This window comes from Dunckerocampus dactyliophorus, chromosome 19, assembly GCF_027744805.1.
Source record: "Dunckerocampus dactyliophorus isolate RoL2022-P2 chromosome 19, RoL_Ddac_1.1, whole genome shotgun sequence".
In the NCBI taxonomy this organism is placed as follows: Eukaryota; Metazoa; Chordata; class Actinopteri; order Syngnathiformes; family Syngnathidae; genus Dunckerocampus; species Dunckerocampus dactyliophorus.
This window is the reverse complement of record NC_072837.1, coordinates 17865262-17885889: the sequence shown is the minus strand read 5'-3', so window position 1 is coordinate 17885889 and position 20628 is coordinate 17865262. Positions and strand designations below refer to the sequence as shown.

The window sequence follows — 20628 nt, the reverse complement described above, 5'->3', positions numbered from 1 at the left end:
GTGTGTGTGTGTTTGAGAGAGAGAGAGAGGGCCAAGGTGAGAGTGACAGGAAGTTGGACCAGAACTTCCTGTGCCAAGAGGAGAGAGTGATGCATCTTCCCAGCATTCACACACACACACACACACACACACACACACACACACACACACACACACACAGGGCTATATTTAAATTATTTTCCTCCACCAACCTTCTAATATATAATGCTCAATAATTTGTATGAATTTAGAAACATTTCGACCCATAGGAGATGATGGAATCATAATTCATCTGCTCCAGCGTCAACAAAACCCTTCATCAAGTGTGCAGGCAATGTTAAAAGTGCAAAAAGCAGTTAACCATTGTTAATATTGAAATTTTAAACAATAGAGTGTGTACTCACCAGTGTAAAAAAGAAGATACCGACTGCTTAAAAACAAAACAAAGTGTCCTCTACCCCACAGCATGCGGTTAACGTCTTTTTACACTTGTATGACACTTAAGGTCAAGCATGAATGTGATTGTTTCTCAAGTTTTAACATGAACAGTGGTTGTCTTTCTACACTTTTATTGACGATGTAAGACTCCACCTTATAAAGTCATACACAAGTTAACATTAAAACTAATATACGTACACTCCTGATCAAAATCTTAAGACCAGTTGAAAAATTGCAAAAATGTACATTTTATATATGAATTGAGTATGTTAATTATTTATTAAATAGTTTTTTACATTAGACAATATCTTGCGAATTTATTGTATTGAACCTTTTTAAATAGTCAGTGATGACATTTTACCCATTATTTGAGCATTTCCCTGAAAAATTAAATTACATTTAATTTTTTTTTAAATAAACAAATGAGTACAAATTTCAGATGTTGGTCTTGTTCATGATGCAGTTTATTGTGCTGATAAACACACCACAGATATAACATGGACGTCTGCAGACACACACACACACGCACGCACATTACATTCACATTAAAGGTGACACACACATACCGCTCTTGTGTGCATGAAGATGTAAGGCTACAAGGTTACATTTTTAGCAAAGGTCAATTCAAGCAGCTCTCAATACTGTCATCCATACATGTATCATGAGCACGTCAAATGTTTGTTATCCATTCTAAATGTGTGTGTACTGACCCTAATGTATGTAATCTATATGCACAATAATGAGGCTATTCATGTTATTTCCTGACATTAATCGTATCGACGTTGAGGACAAACAAAGTTAGCAAAAAACCCAAAAGATTAGCACAATACATAATACAATAGGATGTGCCCACACCCCCATATATTTATTTCTACTAAATGATGCTCACAGTATCATTAACATGTTTATTCATCAACGGCACATTTAAGACAAAAGCATTTCCCTGCTTCCACCAGGCATGGTGAACATTTGGAACACTTTCAAGGCTCTTCTTCTTCTATCCTGCTGCTTACTAACACCTCTGTCCCCCACCTCTGTGTGTGTGTTTTCCCAAATTAACAACCAGGAAGTCAATGGTGACCATGAAACAAAAGGGCCCAAACGCCTCAGTGGTGCCAGGACACCAAAAATAAAACTATTTTTACCCAGCCCCCCGCCCCAGAAAAAGCTGCCCCCCATCATTCTTCACATTGTTACGGCCACGTACGTGCTGACAGTATGCTTTTTCCAGTGTTTCTCCTTTGTACAGAACTACAGGCTACTTTCAAACTCAGTGACAAAAAAGGGCGACAAGCTGGACTGTTGTGCATCCTGACCCAATTCTTTTACTCAAAACATCTTTTAAAGGTCCCTTATTATTTGAAATAAGTCTGAGACATCCCACAATCTTGTATTTGGAATTTAGACAATTTACAAGTGCTTTTAGTAAGCCTGTTTAGTGTGTCTGCAGCTTTAATGCGAGAGTGTGTGTCTCCAAGGAGCAACCTTGCGCCACGTTTTGCACTTGTCCAACGTAAGATATGCCATGTGTCACATACAACAATGTAACATTAAAGAGTGGGACAGGAGGTTAGAACCAGATTTGACAGGCGCCCGCCCTCTACCGCCACCCAGAGCACATTGCACGGGACACTTATGCTTGCCCCCGCAGTTGGTGGGAGCGGAGGGAGATCCAGTGTGGCTTCTTCAGCTGAGCCGGAAGGCAAAGCTCTCAATTTTTCCCACCCTCACCGATGGTCATGAGCTTTGGGTCGTGACCGAAAGAACGAGATTGCGGATACAAGCGTCTGAAATGAGTTTCCTCCATAGGGTGGCTGGACTCACCCTAAGAGATGGGGTGAGGAGCTCGGTCATCCGGGAGGGGCTCAGAGTAGAGCCGCTGCTCCTTCACATCAAAAGGAGCCAGTCGAGGTGACTTGGGAATCTATTCCGGATCCTAGACGCCTCCCTGGTGAGGTGCTCCAGGCCGAAGGCCCCGGGGCAGACCTAGGTCACGCTGGAGGGATTATGTCCCACAGCTGGCCTGGAAACACTTTGTTGTACTCCCGGTGGCTGGAGACCGGGAAGTCTGGGCTTCCCTACTGAGACTGACACCCGGATAAGTAGAAGAAAAATGAATGGATGGATGGACAGGGGGTTAGCAAGACCAGCAGAGCTACGTGTGCCAAAGTGCTAACAATACGCTCATATTTTAACAGCAGCATCACGCTAGGTTAGCCTATTCGCTAATAAAAAATGATCAAACTTACAGCTCCCACGTCTGTAGCTGACTGACAGATAGTTGGCAGAGCTTTATTTTAAGATGTGTAGTGAAGCCTGGGGAAGGAGGTATTTCAAGATTGTTAAATGTCACTTTTGCATAATAGGGGACCTTCAGACTCTTGAAAAATTGTAAAGCCATTAAAAATGACTGATTGGTGCTAAACCACTTTCTGGCAGCTGTCCGTTGGGGTAACAAACGAGCTAGCCTTTGTCCTGCATTGTTGTCCTTTGCTAATGCGCTCTGCTGCTTGACTGAGCTGAACCAGTGGAAACATGGCTTTGTTTTCAGAGGTTTTCTTAGAGCTAATGCTGACTTCTAATGAGGGATTGCTAATGGGGAGTTTCAGGGTGACATAAGCAACGTTTACTCAGGTATTTTCTTCTTGCAAGGAGGCAGCAGATGTGCCGGCAGCTCCGTGGGAAGTTCATGTCCCTCCAGCTTGACCTTAATCAGGTGATTGGCCAAGGCAAACTCCTCGTCGTCGAGCATCCCGTCCTTGTCGATGTCCGCCAGCTTCCAGATCTTTCCCAGCACCGTGTTGGGCAGCTTGGACTTGACCATCTCCCTCTTGGCGTTGGCCCCCGTCACCTTGCCGTTGACGGGCGACAGCGTGTAGAAGATCTCGTCGTAGGCCGGCTTGTCGCGCGCCACCACCCACTCGGCCTCGTCGATGCCCTCGCCGGCCCCCTCGCCGTAGCCGTGGCCGAAGGGGCCGTTGAGGGTGCCATCGAAGGCGCCTCCCTTGACGACGGGGTTGGGCCGCTGGTTTTCCTCCTGCCGCACCAGCACCATCAGGCCGGCGATGTCATGGGCCAGCATGTCGTCCACCGCCTCCAGGAGTTTGGACTTGAGAGGCTGGAACTTGGTGAGGTCCTGAGCTTGGAGTTGGTCCTGGAAGAGAATTAATCACATCACCACTGAGCTGTTTACAACAACCACTTACACAAACCTTACCTGCATCTTCTTCAGGTTTGGGAAATCTCCAGGTGATATCTGATGTTCCCTCTCAATGCGCTTGTAGATGTCTCCCAGGCTGCCGATAAGCTCCTTCTTCTTGTTCTCCTTGCCGAACACGGAAGGCATCTCTTTCTTCAGGGAGCTGATAATGTAGGCATGCACCTGCGTGACAAGACAAGACAAGATGCCAATCAGGACAACACCGCCATGGTGGACGGGGCCGAAGCTCAGAAGAGAAACTCAGCCACTTCATTAGGTACACCTTTATTGTATAGTTTATTAGCTGTTGTTTAATTGTCTTTTAAAAAATCTGTATTATTAGTTTTATTATTGCAATATATACATATTCTATTTCTATGTAATTACTATTTCATTCATATTCAATTAACATTTGTATTATAGTCTAAATTATTAACATACTGTAATTTATATTGCTAATGTAATTTTCTATATAGATACACTTCATATTTATATAGTACATCTTACATTTACATTTTTTAAATTTTGGTTATTACTTTTTATTTGTCTTAATTTTAGTGTTTCATATTATTATTATGACAACAAAATATCCATACATTCTCTATATCGGCAATAATTAACTAATTGTATTAATGATTATTCAAAGCTTTCAACATCATTTTTATTTTGAATGGAATTTTCGCTCTCTCTTTCTATACATATATAGTTCATATTTATATATTGTATTATATTATATCCTTTTTACAGTTACATTTTTGTACTTATGGTTCATTATTTTTTACTTGCCTTATGTTTAGTATTTCATATCAGTGTCATTAGAAAATATACATACATTCTATATATCACTAACTAATTAATATCTAATTGATATTTAATATTTTACAATAATATTTAACAGTTTGTATTATTATTCAAAGTTTAGTTTATAAGTTTTGTAATTGTAACTTTCTACATATATCTTATATATTACATCTTTTCTTTAAAAAAATGTAATTATCATTTATAATTCTTTGCTTGTCTTATTTTTAGTATTTCATATTAGCATTATTCACCAAAATGACACATTCTAAAGATACGCAACTAATATTGAATTTCTATTTAATATTTATTCGCAATTTGTATTGATCATTAATCAAAATTCTTAATAACAATTTTTTTTTTTGTAATTTTCACTCTCTCTATATACACTTCATATTTATAATACATTGTTTTTTCATGTATATTTTTTATAATTATGGTCAATTCAATTTTTAAGGGGCACTAGCTGCCAACAACTCATTTGGTCATCATTTTTAAAAATAATATATGCATTAAAATTCAATATAAAGCCAATATCAGCCATTATTATGATCAATTAATCATATCATTTTATGTATTTAAAGATAAGATATATAAGATATAAGATAAGATATAATAAATAATGTTGTTTATTATTGTACTAATATGTACATAAAAATTATATATAAACAAATATTGAAATAAGTAGCCATTATTATAAAAAATGTATAATAGTAGTATATAAATGATTGTGTTTTCTGCATTTTATACAGTACTAGTCAAATGTGAGCATTGTATATTCCATTTATATGTATGTGCTGTACTACAGAGAATAATATTGGTTCATTATTTTGAGGGTAGTTGCCTAAAAAAAAAGCAATCAATCAGGCAAACCTGGTCCAAAGGGCCATCCCTCTTGCTAACGTCATAAACAATTTAATGTAACATGACCTTGACGCTCATCGTTAGCATGACCTTGACGCTCATCACAGCACTATCAGCTGTCGGACAGGAAGAGTCGCTGAGCGTATGTGCACATCCTCTCTCAGGAAAGAGGAAATCATTGAGTCAGAGGAGAAAACGTATACGCGCTACAAGGCTAACAGCTGGGCGGCGAGAGGAAACGTTCCCATCCTGGAAACGCCATATGATGATACGGCGACTATGTGTTGTTAACAAAAGATACCGGGACACCTGGACATTCAAACTAAAGTGACGATGGACGGAAATAAAGCAATAACCGCGTCGGACGTCCAGTGTTACCTTTGCTAACCTGGCCCGCTTGATCAGGTCATTGAGTTTCCTCAGCGCGGCGTTCCGCGGCAGCGACTGAATGTCTTTAAACAGATCTTGCTCCTCTGCCTCAAACAGCTTCCTGTTGTCGGGAATCAGCAGAGGGTGCGACCAAAATGATCCGATGTAGACGCGGATCACCTGCAAGGGAGGAAGAGCGGAATTTTGTGATTTGGAGTGCATGAGAAAGTGGAAAGCTAATACAGTGCACACCTTTAGCGGTTACTTTCTTCACATTTGTTCAAATATTACGTTTGTCAAGTAGTCATGGTTGGTTGCATTGCACGAGTTAACTGATGCTCACCTCAGGCGTGTTGACAATTTTGCCGAGCGACCACATGAGCGCCCCGTACACTCGCATCAGCTGCTGGGTCTCGATCTGGTCCGCCTTGTTCAGCACGACCCTAGCGACAAAATGAATAATAATACATGCATGCTTTCATAGCTTTAGTTTGGTTCATCTTGCCGTTACCTGATCTTGTCCTCGTGGTTCTTCAGGGCCTTGATAACCTCCGAAAACTCGTCGGAAATGTCCAGTTTGTGGGCGTCGAACAGGAGGATGATCCTGTCCACGCGTTCAGCGAACCACTCCAGGACGGCTGCAAAGTCGTAGCCTGGGAAGGACAACGGTGAGTGAGGGTTAGCGTCAGTAAGACACACACACACACACACCATCTTACCTGCGGGACCACGAAAAGGATGACACACAGCATGCAAAGTTAACGCTGTTGGCGCAGGGGTGTCCAAACTTTTTATAGGGCCGCATGCTAGGGGCGGGCGATACTGCAAATTTTGTCATCGATCTGACACCAAGGGTGGCAGTGGTATAGGAGCGGATCGTCCAGAAACCGGAAGGCTGGCGGTTCAATCTCTCCTGTTGTGGCCCTGGGAAAGACACTTCACTCACCTTGCCTCCAGTGCTGCCCACACTGATGGATGCATGCCAATGAATGTTTGGTGCTGGTCGAAGGCGCGAATCGGCAGCCACATTTCCGTCAGACTAGTCAACTACTGGCTCTCATTCTTTGGATTTTTGCCCCGAGAGACCCCCTTGTATCCAAGGGACAACATAACACGACATCAACAACGTAACAATATGAGCACATTAAAAGAAAGACGAATATTTGTGAAAATAAACAGATGACAACTGAAAAGCATCAATATCATCAAGCTAGCATTGATCCCACACTGATACTACTCTTGGTATCGATACTATCGATATTTGGATTGCTCCAACCTACCACAAGGGCTGGCAACCTTTGGCAACAAAAGAGCCTTTTCGTCCTCTTCCAGTAAAAAAAAAAAAAAAGTCGGGAGCTGCAAAACATGACACTGCTGTTACTTTACACCCACATTACATTACAACCACAACATTCACAGGCCTACTCTGAAATCCTTTAAACACTTAACTAAGTCTGACTGAGTGTTTCTCATATTTGTGTAAAATTAAAAGAAAATGTAGCCAACTTTAAGATAAAAAAGCCCATCAGAGTTCACATATCAGCACATCAGTGTTTGCTCAATACGTGTATGCCTGCGCTGAAACATCAGTAACCATTCTATTGGTCCGGTCCTTGACTCTTTAGTTTTCTGAATAATTCCCTGTTTATTTTTTAATTCGGAGAATAGATGCTCTGATACTTTCGTGAACGATTCTTTCATGTATTCTCCGTCTGTGAATGGCTTCCCATCTCATTTGCAGCCCGGTGTTGCAGACTTGGTGATTTTCTCGCTGAATCTGGTGACGTTCCGAACCCTCTTGGTGACTTATTTTCTCAAAAGTGACTAGCGACAAATGTAAAGACTTTCCCTGATGTCATCGGGAGATGTGAAAGTGAAAGCACATGTTGTTCTGAGCGGTGAGTGTGAAGTCAGCTGCCGCCGCACGCTATCTGTCTCTCCTGAAGTCACCACCCCGGTGATTAGCATGTCACGGGCTCCGAGCTACAGCGCGCTAAAACTAAAACCTATTGCTACGTAAGTTCCTGTTAATGAAATTGTTTTTATTTGACTGCGCAGTAACTTGCTGCGGACTCAACTCAAAGATCCCTCACCTTTTTTCTCTCCCGCGCAGTGACACTCACTGCACACTCTAGCGTACCCCCCCTCCCTTGCTACTCCAATCAGCAGTCAGAACGCAGTCTGGATGCGTTCACGGACTTGCGGTCAGTCGGATATGTCACATTCATTTCAAAAATGCACATTTCCCCTACTTCTGTGTTAAAAAAAAAAGAAGGAAAACAAGGGGGCTGAAGAGCCGCGGGTTGCCAACCCCTGCCCTACCACATGTAGAAAAAAGATGCTAAAATGTCGGCCATTCGGGCTACGTTCACACTGCAGGTCATTTCGGATTTTATTGCTCATATGTGCACATATACTGTACTGTATGTCCGACGAGGTTTACCGTGCAAGACTTGGATGAAGGTACTCACTCTTGTAGGCAAAAGTTCTTCTTCTCATCCGAAAATTATTTGAAAAAGGTGTTAAGTGAAGCAGCTCTCGTCAATGTCTCACCCACATCCACCCACACGCTCCTTGGAACAGCCGTCTACGAGCTGCCATAGCCAAAATTCTTGCCCTCTTTCTTCTTGATCTCCTGTGGAATCATGTGGTGGAGAAAATATTGACTCCGGTTGCACAAAATCCTTGGAAATTGCCACAAACGTGTGAAGGAGAGCACGCTAGCGATGCATGACTCGATACTGAAATATTGATATTTTTGAAACCAGCTCTTCATGCTCTAAAGTCGATTCTCAAATCAAAATATTGATACTTTTGATACTTCAGATATGATTTTGTCCTTTGTTATTTTAAAATTTACCAGACATATTAGTTGTATCTGCACAACGTATCGGATCGGTATCGCCGATACCAGCCTGCATTTGACCCAGTATGGGATCAAAAATTAAATCAGTGGTATCGCACATCAATAGCGCACACACAGCAGCAATCTTTACTTCCGTAAACACACGGAAATGCGTGTGACGGCGTGCTTTTGCACATGCACATCACTTTCCGGACGCTTTGTGTTCACATAAACACGTTGCGTTTTTTTTGGTAACGTGAACGGCCACATAAAAAAATCAGACTCGGAATTGGACATCATACCCTGCAGTGTGCACGGAGCATATGCTACATGATAATCTAATCTAATATCTAATAACATAATATATTAAAATATAATAATAAATAAAGTAAATTTAGTAAATCATGAATTTGTTTTCTTTTTACCATATGCTGAGGGCCAATTAAAAAAATGACCTCCAGGCTGCACTCTGGACACCCCTGTGTTAGCGTATTGTTAAGTATCACAAGAATAGCAAGTCAGCTGCGTAGTAGTAGTAGTAGTAGTAGTAGTAGTAGTAGTACTAGTACTACCACCGCTCTTTATGTTATTGCTTAGCTTCTTGTGCAAACCAACAAGGGCTTCAACCTTGATAGTTTTCATCAAGAAAGTGAATTTGGTGGAGTAAATCTGCACATGGCACGACAGGATACGACAACAATCGCTGTCCATTTGATGAGACCATGTGACAAGATTCAGGTAAAGGCAAAAAGTCCACAAATTCTTCCAGGCTAATTTATGTGAACAGTATTTAGCAGCACTTTGATGCCTGCTTCAATGGACAATACCTCCGTAAGGACATCTACGTAGGCAGCTATAGCCTGATAACTCCTCCTCTAGACACACACACATACAACAACATTGGTGCAAGACACACAGAAATACCAAATAAACCAACACTTTAACCACTAATGCACAACAATTTGTGAAAGCACGTTTCTGCCACTGAAGAAACAACAGATCCCAATGGTAAGTCACATGAGATAAAAAGCGTGCCGCCTTCACTGGAACTGCAGCCTTCGGCCCGTGCACAGTTTCCTATCTCATAATTAGGACTTTTTATCTCATAATTTCAACTTTTTATCTCTGTGATTTACCTTTGGGATTTTTTTTTTTTTACAGCAGAGGAAACAAAAACTCATATCAATTAAAATCTAAGTTATTAAAAAAGATTAATATTTTTTTCCTTAATTTTCCAGACATCATGTCGTATAATTTAGTGCTAATCCAAATGAATATTTTAGATTATTGCGCTCTACCTTTCAAATCCTGCACTTTCTTCTCAGTGCTTAAATCTGATACATTTTGTGTAAAAAGTAAAATGTACAGGTGAGGTATGAGTTTTTTTTAAATGTATTCCTAGTTTTTACATTTTACTAACTTTTATCAAAAAACAAAAAAAAGCATTTAAAATAATCCGTTCCAGGGTCAAACTGTCCCCATCATCGAACCTTTCAATGTTGAAAGTATTCTTTACTGCCACTGTGTGTTTATGTCTTATTGATCTATTAAAACAACAACACTTTCACATACAATAGGAGTCCTTTATAGGACTCTCAGTGTAAGAAAAATGACCGTGAGTGCATGCAGAAGAATAATAGAGCATTCAAAGATGGCGCCGCAGTGTGAGAATCAAGTCTGTGAACGGGTGAAATAGTGGCGTCTTCCTTCACCCTGCTGCTTTTGTCTGTGTCAGGGGTTGGTATGGCGATGCTGCGCTTTAACTTTGGGAATGTGGAGACTGTAAGGATGCTCAGAATCCCTCTTTTAAAGGAAAACTGCACTTTTTTGGAATGTTGCCCATCATCCACAATCCTTACGTGAAACATGACCACACATCTTTCTCTTTTCTGCGCTTTAGAGAAAAACAGCTAGCATGTGGAAGCTAACAATGCACGTAACGGGAAACACCTGTTTAGACTCTAAAGCCCTTACAAAAAAAAAAGTGAAATGTTGTATTTACATATCTGACCTGTATATGAACCAAGCTTCAGCGACATTGTTATTGTAGCAGCGAAAACGAAGAATGGTAAATGGTCTTACACTTGTACTGTATAGTGCTTTTCCACCTTTAAGGCACTCAGAGTGCTTTGACACTGCTAGCACATTTTCCTGCTGATGACGCAGGAGCAGGAGCAACACGACGGAGGATCCAACCCTCAACCTTCAGGTTGGGAGACGACCACTCTACCACCCGAGCCATGCCGCCCCACGTTAGCTCTATTTTAGTGGCGTAGTGACGCAGCGCCTCACGTCACCACCGAGAGGTAGCAAGCCCACTCCCAAACAATGCGACAGGACACCAATCTACTCTGACTGGGAAACAAGAACAAGCATATGAACAACTAGGAATACACAACCAAATGATGTGTAAAGTATTAGCCCATATTCCATGTTTTGTTTGTCCATGGCTAGATGGACAGTGTTGTGATATCATGTGCTATGTGCTCCATGTATCACAATCGATATCATGGTGACTTACTCCATGGACAGTTGTCCGTCTAGTCCAGCTGGTCTGGGGCATCTTTTCCGTATGATTTTGGGTAGGTGGAAAAAAAGTTTGTTAGCGCTAACAATTCTTTGTTTGTTGTGATGCAGTCTCTTGGAGCAATGTCCTCCTCGCCATACACACGGAGCCTTTCCATCCATGGTAACACTGTATGCCACTCAGTGCAGTAGGCACACTCCATTTCTGTCGGCATGGCTTGGCAAGATCCACATTTACAGCACCAAGTCATGCCGGTGTAATGACTTGCCCCCCATCTGCTCCGAAGTTTCACTCTCTCTTCTTGTGGGCTCAGCTTCTAAAACCTATAAGCTCATCCTCCGTACATTCAGGCTCAAAAAGATAAGGTTCTGGATCCTCATTTGTCCAAAAGTAGTCGTCGTCAGGAAGTCTGCTATGATTAGTATGGAAAATAGACACAAGCTTGACACGCTGCTGTTGTTGATGGAAGCAGTGCTAGTTCCTACCTGGGGGCTCTGTGAAATCAATGCGCCCAGGAAAGAAGTTTTGCTAATGTTTAAAATGATCAAAGTACCTGTTAGTGCATGGTCACAGCATGGATATAGATCCATAAAACCTTGTTGGAGGTTTTTTGACAGGGCTTTATAGTGGAAATAGGTGTGTCCCATGACGTGCATTGTTAGCTCCCTCATGCTAACGTTTTTTCTCTCTTTAGAACGCACAGAAAAGGGAAAGACGTGCTCATGTTTCTCATAAGGATTGTGGATGATTCCAACAAGAGTGCAGTTTTCCTTTAAATCTATGTTTGGTGTGTCATCTGGAGTACACAACTATTCCTTATTACTTTCATTTCATCAGCTACTTTTGTTGGGTAGCTTTGCAAAGATTTGCATGCATGAGCGGACATATTGAACATGACGTGTGGAGAAAGCGAGAGAGCGTGCGCGGTCAAAGCTCATCTATTGGCCGCCGCTTCCTGTTCTTTGGAAGCAAAAAGACAGCCGTAATCCTCCTGATGGTGCCGGCCACCAACATTAACACGCGCTGAAATGCTGACATTGTCGCTCAGGGTTCAATGAGACTGGACATGTTGTTGCCGGATGGGTCCAGTGAACACACAAACACACACACGCACACACACACACACACACATACAGCAGATGGTAAAAGAGTCACGAGAGTGTGCGTTACCTCGACTGATTCTCTGTTTCTCTCCTGACAGGATCCCCGGGGTGTCAATCACACTGATGCTCTCCAGCACAGGGTTAGGCAGCTGGGCACACACAAACCTACACACACACACACACACACACACACAGAATCAAGACAGTGTAAAAGTGTGAAAACAAACTTCACCCACCAGTCAGCTGTATAAATATAAATATACTATATTGGAAAAGTTAGGTCAGAGACAACCACAACGTATCCCAGCGGACAGCCCTGAGGGGTCATACATGGATCCAAATTCAGGAAAGAGATCTACTTTTTGGCCAGTGAGTACTGTTTAAATACACACGAAATGTGCTCCAAAGAAAACAGTGAGCTCTGTTCTCTACGCACACAAAACCCCTAGTAGGATAGCATATTCCTGGGAAGGTGGTGGTGGGATACTCTCAACCTTGCACCTTTTTAACGTTAAATCACTGCTAGCTTTCATTCCTTGCACAGCAACAAGGTCTAATCTTGTGCAATGTTGTCTGTCACTGATGACAGAGACGCATAACATTCTTATTACTTTTATATTATTCTAATATAATGTAAATATTATGTAATCGTCTTTATTGTTGACTTGGATGGCCATCATCTGCATCACCCCTCCCTGCTATTCTTGCTGGGTCCCGTAACATCAACACGCATGTCAAAAAATGTATCTATATAAAGTTTCAATTGCTGTGGGCGTTAGCCAGCGGTGTTCAAACTGTGGACCGGGGGCCATTAAAGTCCACGGCCCGTGGTCTTTTATTGGCCCTCAGCACAGTCTAAAAATATGATTGAACAAGAACATGAATGGAAAGAAGAGCAGTGATTGCACAAGAATAAAGACAAAATATTGAGAGTAAAGTCATAATATTAAGAGGAAAAAATGGCATAAAGTTGAAATATTAAACACTAAAATGTTGTTGTTTTTTTTAAAGTTGTAATATTTTGAGAAACAAACAGAACAAAGAATAAAGTTGCAATTTTGGAAAATTTGGTTGGGTAAAAGTTACAGTGTTTCCCATAATAAAGTCAAAATATTATGAGAAAAAAGACATTACAAGGAAAAAATATATGAGAAGAAAGTTGAAATATTTGTAAAAATATATTTTAAATGGACAAACAAGTGTAATGTAAGGAGAAAAAGTGCATACTAATAATATGCTTTGTCACCAGTAACACAAAGCTGGCGTAAGCATTTAATCAAGTACGTTTTTTGCACAATAAAAAAGTCCATATTGGGGAAAAAAATAATAAACATCATAATATTCAAATAATTATATTATAAACAAGCTTTAAAAATATGATTATTAAATACAAGTGAATGGATAAAAAAATGAAAATGTATTTCAATTACTGCTGGTGGAAGCAATTAATCACGTTCATTTAATACAAGTCATTTTACACAGTATCTATTTGTTTTAAACAGTCCATATTGGAAAAAAATAATACAGTCATTATACATAACAGGCAAAAATATATAATTATTATCAAATAACATATTTTTAATAAAATCAAATAAAAATGATATCACATATTTTATAAAATATATATCAAAACTCTCTTTTTATTCAGTGCTTTCCTACAAAATGAGCATCAAAATGCATCAATGCAAAAAGTGAATCACATTCTCTGACAAATGAAGTCCCGCCTCTTTCTGTATTTTTTGTGAAAGAAGGGAGTGTGAACTTTAAACGACTTGGATGGAAAGCGCTACAAAAACAAATAAAACTCGGCTTCCTTTCATTTTAGCTTGGCTGACACGATGTTACTAAAGCAAGAGTGAGAATTTGGCATTTGTTTCCTTTGCCAGTGGGATCTCACACACGCACGCACACACACACACACACACACATGTGACACACATGACAGAGCCTGACTGGTGGAGGGAAATTCAATCATGCAGGAATGTAGAACCATGCTGTGGATTCTCACTTCTCACTCGCGCTTTCCACCTCTCCTCTTCTTCCTAAATCAGCGTCAGAACGTGGAGGGGGAAGGCGTACCTGTTGAGGAAGGCGTTCCCAAAGGCGTTCAGCTTCCTGAAGGGCTTCTTGGGGTCCACCACCAGGGCGTTGCCGGGCACCACCCCCTCGGTGTCGCCGTGCATCACCGCGATGAAGGAATCCGTGGTGGGTTCGGGGCCGATGCGCATCCCAGGAAAATCCTGCTCCAACAGGTAGCTGTGGGCCAAGTGAGGCATTCAATAACAAGATATTCAAGATACAACTATTAAAACAACTTTTTCAAGTTACCAACAAGCAGTACAGTTGGGTCCAAACCGGCACGGTGCGCAATTATGGTGGTTTCCATTTAGAAAAACTACAGTACCTTCTACGCTGCGTCACTACCCACTACCCTGTTGGTGACAAACAACAGGTAAACACACTGTACAACTTGTATTGCAGTATTCACTGACTAGACACTGAAAATGACACCTCACAGTGTCCAAATTGTGCCCCAAGCCTCAAAATGTTGTGGCTCACATGCTTTGGAGGTGTGTTTAGTTTTGTTATCTTGCGAGAAAACAGTTCCCGCAGGGGAAGGGAATATATGGTACACTGTAACCATCGGGCAGATGGCTCCTGGTGGCTTTAAAGGCTCCGTCTAATCCGCCCGTAGAAGATGCCAATTTAAGTTAATGCTCTTTAGTGGAAAGATCTTTTTAGTAAAACTCCCTAAACAAACCACGCCCCAGTCGTCAAATTGCATTGTTTTAATCAATCTTGTCTGGATGAAATCCCCTCAGTCAAGAGCAGGGAGGAGATCCAGAGCTGCAAATATCCACAAGAATTCTACTCAGCGTGTTTGGAGGCAAGCTGGTGACTGGCTGATGATGATGCAAAACAGCCCAGCTCAGAAGAGTCAACAGCGTTAAAGAGCAGGAATGTCAGCAAAGCACGCTACAGCACGTGTATCCATCATCCATTTCATGATTAAATGTCACAGTTTTAAACATTTGTGGCTATGACAAGTTATAGCAACTTCAAGTCATTTTTCAAATAATTTTAAAGCATACATTAAAATATATTTTTACTGGACTTTTCCAGATTTTTTGTATAACTCAATTATAATACAAATTTGAAATATATATTATTATGAATTATTATGATGTCAGAATTTAAAACTGTTGAATTCTTTTAGAAGGCACATTAAGACAATATATATATATAATTTCAATTTAATTGTATATATATTATTTAAAAATAAATATAACATTTTCACAAAAAAATGTTTATTGTAACATGCAAAATTTTAAAAATAAATATTTATTATTAATTACTGCATCCTGTTAATTTTATTTTTTAGAGGGCACGTTAAAAGACTGTTTCACAAAATTGTTTTAAAATTTTGTGGAATTTCCATGTAATTATACATCTAATGTTTTAAAATAAATATCTATTATTATGAATTACTACATCATGTCAATTTTAATTTTTAGAGGGCATGTTAAATACATTTTTACAAAAATAAAATCAAAATTTTTGTGGAATTGCCATTTAATTGTACATGTAATATTTTAAAATAAATATATCTTATTAATTACTATATCACGTTAATCAGATTTTTTTAGAGGGCACATTAAAAGACATTTAAAAAAAAAAAAAGAACTGTCTTTTTTGTAGTTAAAAAAACCTTAATAAAACAGTATTTGTACCTATACATTATTAGAAATTATTTTTTTATAATTTAATATTGCCATTGTTTTCCTTTCCTCTGTCCCAACATACCATTTTTAAAGATTACCAAAAATGGTTGCTCTCCCAATAATTTAGCACGTGTGCATGTTGTGAATCCTGCCCGCAGCGACATCCTACATTACATGCGTGTTAGTCTTACGTCTTCGGCATGTGAACACGAACAAACATGTGACCTATGGCCAAAAAGCGACAATAAATCTGGAGCCCGGGGATTACTGTCAGCATTTTAAGTGCAAACAGATGTAAAGAGGGTCGTCTTTTTTAACATCTTTACCATAAACACTTTGCTGAGGAGCAAGCGGTGCCTGGTGGAGCCATCACCAGCCCTGCTGCTGACGCGTTGCGTAAGAACAACGCGCACAAACCATGTGAAAGTGTTTGATAAGCGGCGTGTAGCAACCAGAAATTCACGTTTATCACTGTCCTCTCCCTGCTCAGTTTGTATTCTGCAACAAATAAACCATTACACCTCAAAAAGATTCACCGGAATGCAACACAAGATCATCTGCTAGGATGCTGCTCACCTTGTAGACTGCTTAGATGCTGTAAGACAGTACATTTCACAATGAAAGACTCAATGTATTGCTTTTATTGAGCAAAATTGTTAGTTATTCAGACTTTGGCACGAAGAGAACCAAGAAAATTGGATTAAACTGACAGACAATTGGAAATCAGCATCAGCGTATTTATTCACAAGAGCCCGAAAATAAAGCTGACACTTTAAAAATAACTACCCTTAATGACCTCTTTCTACAGCCCTACATGTGATGTTCCATTTTACAAAACAAAATAATAAATAAGTGAATTCATATTTAAACCAGAAGCTAATCTGCTTTGTTCCTGACCGCTATTACAACATTGGTTCTGTTACGCAACATAATTGTTAATAAATGACCATGTGGTCAAAAAGAGACAACTTTTCCTTTCCACTTTCTCCATCCATCAATCTGCTATGCCTCTTAATCCTCACTAAGGTCGTGGGTATGCCAGCTATCCCAGCTGACTTTGGGCGAGAGGCGGGGTACACCCTGGACTTGTCGCCAGTCAATCGCAGTTTGCACTTTCTCATGCGCTCCAAGTCATTATAAAGTAACTTGTATAGCTATACAGGATATATGAGCCTCTCTCCAATTATCGCCTGCTTCCAATTAACGGCCCATCTTCTTAAATAAATAAAACGGCCTGGCTATAATTGGAGCATTTTACAGTATTTGGACTATTTTGTAAGGAAGTCAGCAAAAATAAGCGAGAGCGATGGAACAGTTAGAATGATTGCAGTAGTTGTGACCGAAGGTTAACTCAGCCTTTTGGACATTCCTCACTGTAGCGTTACAATGTCACTGCTCAGAAGGCTGACTGGGGGTGGGGGAGTGGGGGTAGGGTGCTAGTAAAGGAGAGAGAGAAGGAAGGAGATGGGGTGACGGCAAGCAGGAAGTCAATAAGAGCATCCTCTCTGTCTTCAAACCACTAATTAGATGTGTGCGTGTGTCAGAGGCCCGGCACCAAGCTTGTACCGTGAAGTCACATGACCTCTACCGTGGTTTAAGCAGGGGCGTCAAACTGGTTTTCACCGTGGGCCACATCACAGTTATGCTTACCCTCCCAGCAGAAATGTGCTTATATTGTACAGCTATTGCATAATTAATTTTAAATGGGGTTTTTCAATCAAAAAAATAAACTGCAGTTGCATCAAGTACAAATTTTCTGTCAAAACTGACAAAACAAATACATTTTGCATAAACGATTACATTTCTTTTTGATTTTTTTTAAACATTTTTTACTTGATACTGTATATTTAAAAAAAATTATTTTAATAATTAATTTTAATAATAATAATAATAATAATATATAAAAAATAATGTAAAAAAATGTAAAATAATTTTAAAACAACGTGTGTTATTTCCAGGCTTTCAGGAGCCAGATATTTCAACTATTTTTTACTTAATATATATTTTTAAATAAGTAAATCAATTAAAACAAATAATAAAAAAAAAATTGATATAAGTAATGTAAAAAATTATCAAATAATTTTTTTAAAGTGTCTTTTTGCCGTGTTTTATTTCCAGGCTTTCACGGGCCACATCAAACGATATGGCGGGCCTAACCTGGACCCGGGCCTTGAGTTTGACATGTGGTAACGTTTTTAACTGCCAAAAAAAAGTGCACGAAGACGTTAACGACAGAATATTCAAGCTGAAAAACATGCAGCGTCTCTTCACATGAAGACTGTGTACAGCTGTGAAAATGAGAGAAAAAAAAGCCCGAACAAACATGGCATCATGTGAAGGGCTGCTCATTTTTTTTAGCATTATTAACTGTCACTAAAGTGTAAAAAGAAGTGAACCACTGTGAAAATAGTCCAGCTTGATGTGTCTCATCACACCGGTCACATAACTGTGTATATTCTCTAAAAATGCGAAAGAAAAATGATGGCAGGTTCCAACGCAAAGATGGCGGTGGTATTCCAACAACGTCCTGTGCCATTAGGGACCGTCAGATATGCGCCATCTTCCCACTTTGGATTTTACCAACAACCAAATACCAAAATATGTTTTAATAAATGGACAGCCTTTTAAGTACTCCTTTACAAAAAAAACTAAACAGTCAAGTGTGTGTGTGTGTGTGTGTGTTCTTTCACCGTATGAAGCTGGTCTTGCCCGTGGAGTACTGACCCACCAGCAGGACCATGGGCTTGTTGTCAAAGTCTGCATCCTCCAGGGCTGGCGAGTGGAACTCGTGGAACTTGTAGGTGTCCTCCAGGGGCAGCAGCTTGGTCTTGTAGAGCTTCTTCAGGCCATCGCTGACAGTCTGGAAGACTTCAGGCTCCTTCTTCCTGCGGTCGTCGCTTCCCAGCCAGCTGAACATGATGAGTGCACTTTTTCTTCTTCTATCTTCGCTCTTTCTGGTGTTTTTGGGTGAGTCCTAATCTTCTCTGAGGTCAAGAGTGCATCAATGGGTCCTCATATACAAGCCATTAAAAATGTAAAAACTTAGAGCACAAAGGTGTCTTTGACTGGTATAACAGAATGTTTCGAAGTTCACTTTAAAAAATGCCTTTATAGCTATTTAGATCTAGTTATGCTGGATCATATCTGGTATAGAATATACACTGGTAGATTCAATGTTGTTTAGTGTGTGCTGCTATTTTAATGCTATCTAAACAAAAAAGTCAATCCAAGATAGATTGTGCTGTGCCAATTAAAGACAACGCACTTAATTGCATTCTCTTCATCCGGGTTCTTCCGGATCCGAGACTGTAATTATCCAAAAAGACACTTTTTCTCTTCTATTTGATAAACAAATATTGTTCAATACTACCGCTAACGGGCCGAGGACGAGCACAGGAATCCCATAAATGATGCACCGACAAGCCCCGTTATCCTCCTTTGAGAGACCACCGGATGCTCACAGACGAGCAATTATTTCTGTCGTTTTTGGAATAAAACTTAAGGTCAACATAAAAGCCTGCAAGATGTGCCGTTGGTGTTTCTCAGCAGCCGGTAGCCTCTCCTCAGCAGCTCTTATTTAAATGCCGACTCGCTGGGAAACCCGAGCCCGACCGGAAGTGGCCCACAGGCGGCCACTGGTCCCGCCCAGTGATGCGGCAGACGGGTGGAGCTGAGAGAGCGGTGCGCCATCTAGAGGCGGATGAATGTGGTACACAAATGCAACAAAGGCACAACATGTAGTCAAGTGTTGGGACACAGGTGTTAATCAACTAATGATTCGATCTTCTATAGTCCAATATCACTAATAATAAATGTTATATATATACAAATATATATATATATATATATATATATATATATATATATATATATATATATATATATATATATATATATATATATATATATATATATATATATATATATATACAAATAAATAAAGCAATATAGACTCCCGACCAGTCCAAGGTGTACCCTGACTCTCACCAGTCAGCTGGGATAGGCTCCAGACCCTAGTGAACATAGAAAATGGATGGATGGAATATGGACTACATAGGTACGGGAAGTGTCCCAATAGTTTTCTTTAAAGTGTAACAAGTCATAACCACCGTTTGCTCCCTTTTTGTTTGAAAGTAAAAGCAAATACTCTGTGTTCTAAATGATTATGCAAATGATATTTTTCTGCTTTTGCTAAATAGTCAATATAAATTACAGTCATAATTTTCAAGTTGTCAACCTTTAGAGTACAATTTCAATGTTATTGAAAAACCTCCCAATGATAACAGTATTTTTTAAAATAAAAACACTGTTCCACATTATTATGCACAACAAGAGTTTCAAAGCATTTCACTGGTTGTTAAGAACAGAAAATGGTCATTTGTTGAATTTGCAGCATAAGGAGGTCATATTTACTGAAAGGAAAAGTTATTTCAATTACTAACTACTAACTACTAAGAGCATCCCGGCGGCAACTGTGGACCCTCTACAGTTTGCATATCGCCAGAACCGGTCCACGGATGATGCAGTCAACACTGCCATCCACACAGCCCTTTCTCACCTACAGGGCCAGGACACATACGTCAGAATGCTATTTATAGACTATAGCTCTGCTTTTAATACAGTCTGCCCCCACAAACTCACAAATAAGCTCCTCACACTTGGCCTGTCTCCCTCCCTCTGTAACTGGGTGTTTAACTTTCTCACAGGCAGACCCCAGTCAGTCAGAGTCCACAACCGCACATCCAGCTCAAGAATTGTGAGCACTGGGACCCCACAGGGGTGTG

At 40.1% G+C, this 20628-nt stretch overlaps 1 protein-coding gene and 1 long non-coding RNA gene across 3 annotated transcripts; one reads left to right on the top strand and one right to left on the bottom strand.

The window, feature by feature from the left end:
* Window positions 1-863: 863 nt before the first annotated feature.
* On the bottom strand, window positions 864-19480 carry ehd3 (EH-domain containing 3). The gene is made up of 8 exons (XM_054762102.1): window positions 18535-19480; window positions 14202-14378; window positions 12190-12287; window positions 6159-6300; window positions 5991-6090; window positions 5657-5827; window positions 3635-3799; window positions 864-3571 (listed from the first exon to the last, which is right to left on the bottom strand). Exons 1-8 carry the CDS (start codon window positions 18759-18761, stop codon window positions 3044-3046), a joined length of 1608 nt encoding a protein of 535 aa, XP_054618077.1. The 5' UTR covers window positions 18762-19480; the 3' UTR covers window positions 864-3043.
* Window positions 2865-15340, top strand: LOC129172413 (uncharacterized). 2 transcript variants are annotated; one of them, XR_008567007.1, is made up of 7 exons: window positions 2865-3545; window positions 3650-3666; window positions 3760-3893; window positions 6185-6315; window positions 12221-12262; window positions 14174-14574; window positions 14945-15340. It is a non-coding gene; the product is annotated as an uncharacterized LOC129172413 (long non-coding RNA). The 2 variants fall into 2 exon arrangements; XR_008567006.1 differs by having other exon boundaries at window positions 14174-15340.
* Window positions 19481-20628: the final 1148 nt, after the last annotated feature.

Excerpts from the sequence above, each read along its gene's own strand:
- ehd3 (XM_054762102.1), bottom strand. The coding sequence starts at position 18,761 with ATGTTCAGCTGGCTGGGAAGCGACGACCGCAGGAAGAAGGAGCCTGAA. Across the intron at positions 12,288-14,201 it reads GGGAACGCCTTCCTCAACAG|GTTTGTGTGTGCCCAGCTGC; the intron begins GTACGCCTTCCC and ends GTGTGTGTGTAG. Across the intron at positions 6,301-12,189 it reads GAAACAGAGAATCAGTCGAG|GCTACGACTTTGCAGCCGTC; the intron begins GTAACGCACACT and ends TGTCCTTCCCAG.